The sequence below is a fragment of the Propithecus coquereli genome, unplaced genomic scaffold (genome assembly GCF_000956105.1).
Source record: "Propithecus coquereli isolate 6110/MARCELLA unplaced genomic scaffold, Pcoq_1.0 Scaffold55, whole genome shotgun sequence".
Lineage (NCBI taxonomy): Eukaryota > Metazoa > Chordata > Mammalia > Primates > Indriidae > Propithecus > Propithecus coquereli.
Window position 1 is genome coordinate 2,570,028 of NW_012151396.1, and position 1,387 is coordinate 2,571,414.

The 1,387-nt window shown below is 36.9% G+C and overlaps 1 protein-coding gene across 1 annotated transcript in view; it reads right to left on the reverse strand.

Moving 5' to 3' along the window:
• RTTN (rotatin) overlaps nucleotides 1-1,387 on the reverse strand; it is a 243,188-nt gene that overhangs the window by 146,679 nt on the left and 95,122 nt on the right. Inside the window, 1 exon segment of the mRNA XM_012657577.1 lies at nucleotides 864-912. Within this exon segment, the coding sequence (XP_012513031.1) occupies nucleotides 864-912 (49 nt within the window).

The following is a 1,387-nucleotide window of genomic DNA, read 5'->3' on the forward strand; positions in this document are numbered from 1 at the left end:
TGATACAGAAAGGATCATCAGTGGATGCAAAATGACTGGGGAAGTGCTGTTGGGCTACAAGATATTCCCAAGTCTGAAAGTATAACTTTCATATGAAAACACACCTGTACACTGAGGATAACTGCCATCAGCACCTTCAGTAAGTGATCAACCTTAACATTACTAGTAATAGGGAAATAATCATAGAAGTTCACATTGTGAGATATTCTACACAAATCTAGCCTATACACTTCAAAAGAGTAAACCTAATAAAGAAAGAAAAAAGGGGAAGAAGGCTGAAAAGATGCTTCTGGAAAAAGTCAAGAAATACCTATTTCCAGCTATGAATGGAAAGCCTGTATCAATCAGACTAACTCCCTTATAAGGAAAACTAGAAAAGCTGGGCCCTACATTTTCCAAACCTTTACTCTATGCACAATTTTCTGATTCCAAAGTAAGCTCAGGGCTAAGAGGCCAAGCAAAAAGCAGCAGTTCAGAACTTGTGGCAGCCAAATGTGGCTAGGGATACAAAAACTGATGTCCAGAACTTGCCAAGGAGTGGGGGGCTAGTAAACATCCTAGCCTACCAGGTTAAATTCCTGTAGGATTATGCTCTAGAAGAAAGTGCAAACTGCACAAAGACCAGCCTTTACAAAGACTGAAACCCAGCCCTGAATCATCTCATCTCAATCCCTGATTGAATCAAATTCATCTGCCCATAGTATAACTGCTGCCAAGAGAAAATTATATCATCTGTGAAGGAAGAGAACATCATCCACAATCTCCACAATTTTCCATTTGCCATATGCAGTACTTGATCAAAAATGACTAGGCTTGCCAGGGACAGAATAAAATCACTAAAAGAAAAAAAAGAAAAAAGCCACCAAAAACAGACCAGAGATGATCCAGATTATTAGGGCTATCAGACAAGAACTTTAAAAATGACTGTGATTAATATATTCAAGAAAACCATGGCATTATAGAAAATTTCATCAGGCAACAGGAATCTGTAAAAATAATCTAATGGAAATTTCTAAATTTTAGAAATTTAGAAATTTTATATACCCATAAAAATTTTGTTTAAAAGCCTCCAAAATAAATATATAAATAAATATGCAAAGTGCTCTGGGCCATAGATAAAGGAACTCCTAAACGGCTGCGGGAACACATTCCCTTCAAAGAAGCAACAATAAAACTGACAGCTAACTTTCCACCAAAGAACAGATTCCAATTACGAACCTACAATTCTATGCCTCATGATAATAGTCTTCAAAAGAGGAAGCCACACAATTTTTAGATTAAAAAAAAACCCGAGAGAAAGCATCACTAATTGTACTAAATTAAATAATAAAGGAAATTCTTGGCCACACAGTGGCTCATGCCTGTAATCCTAGCACTCTGGGAGGCC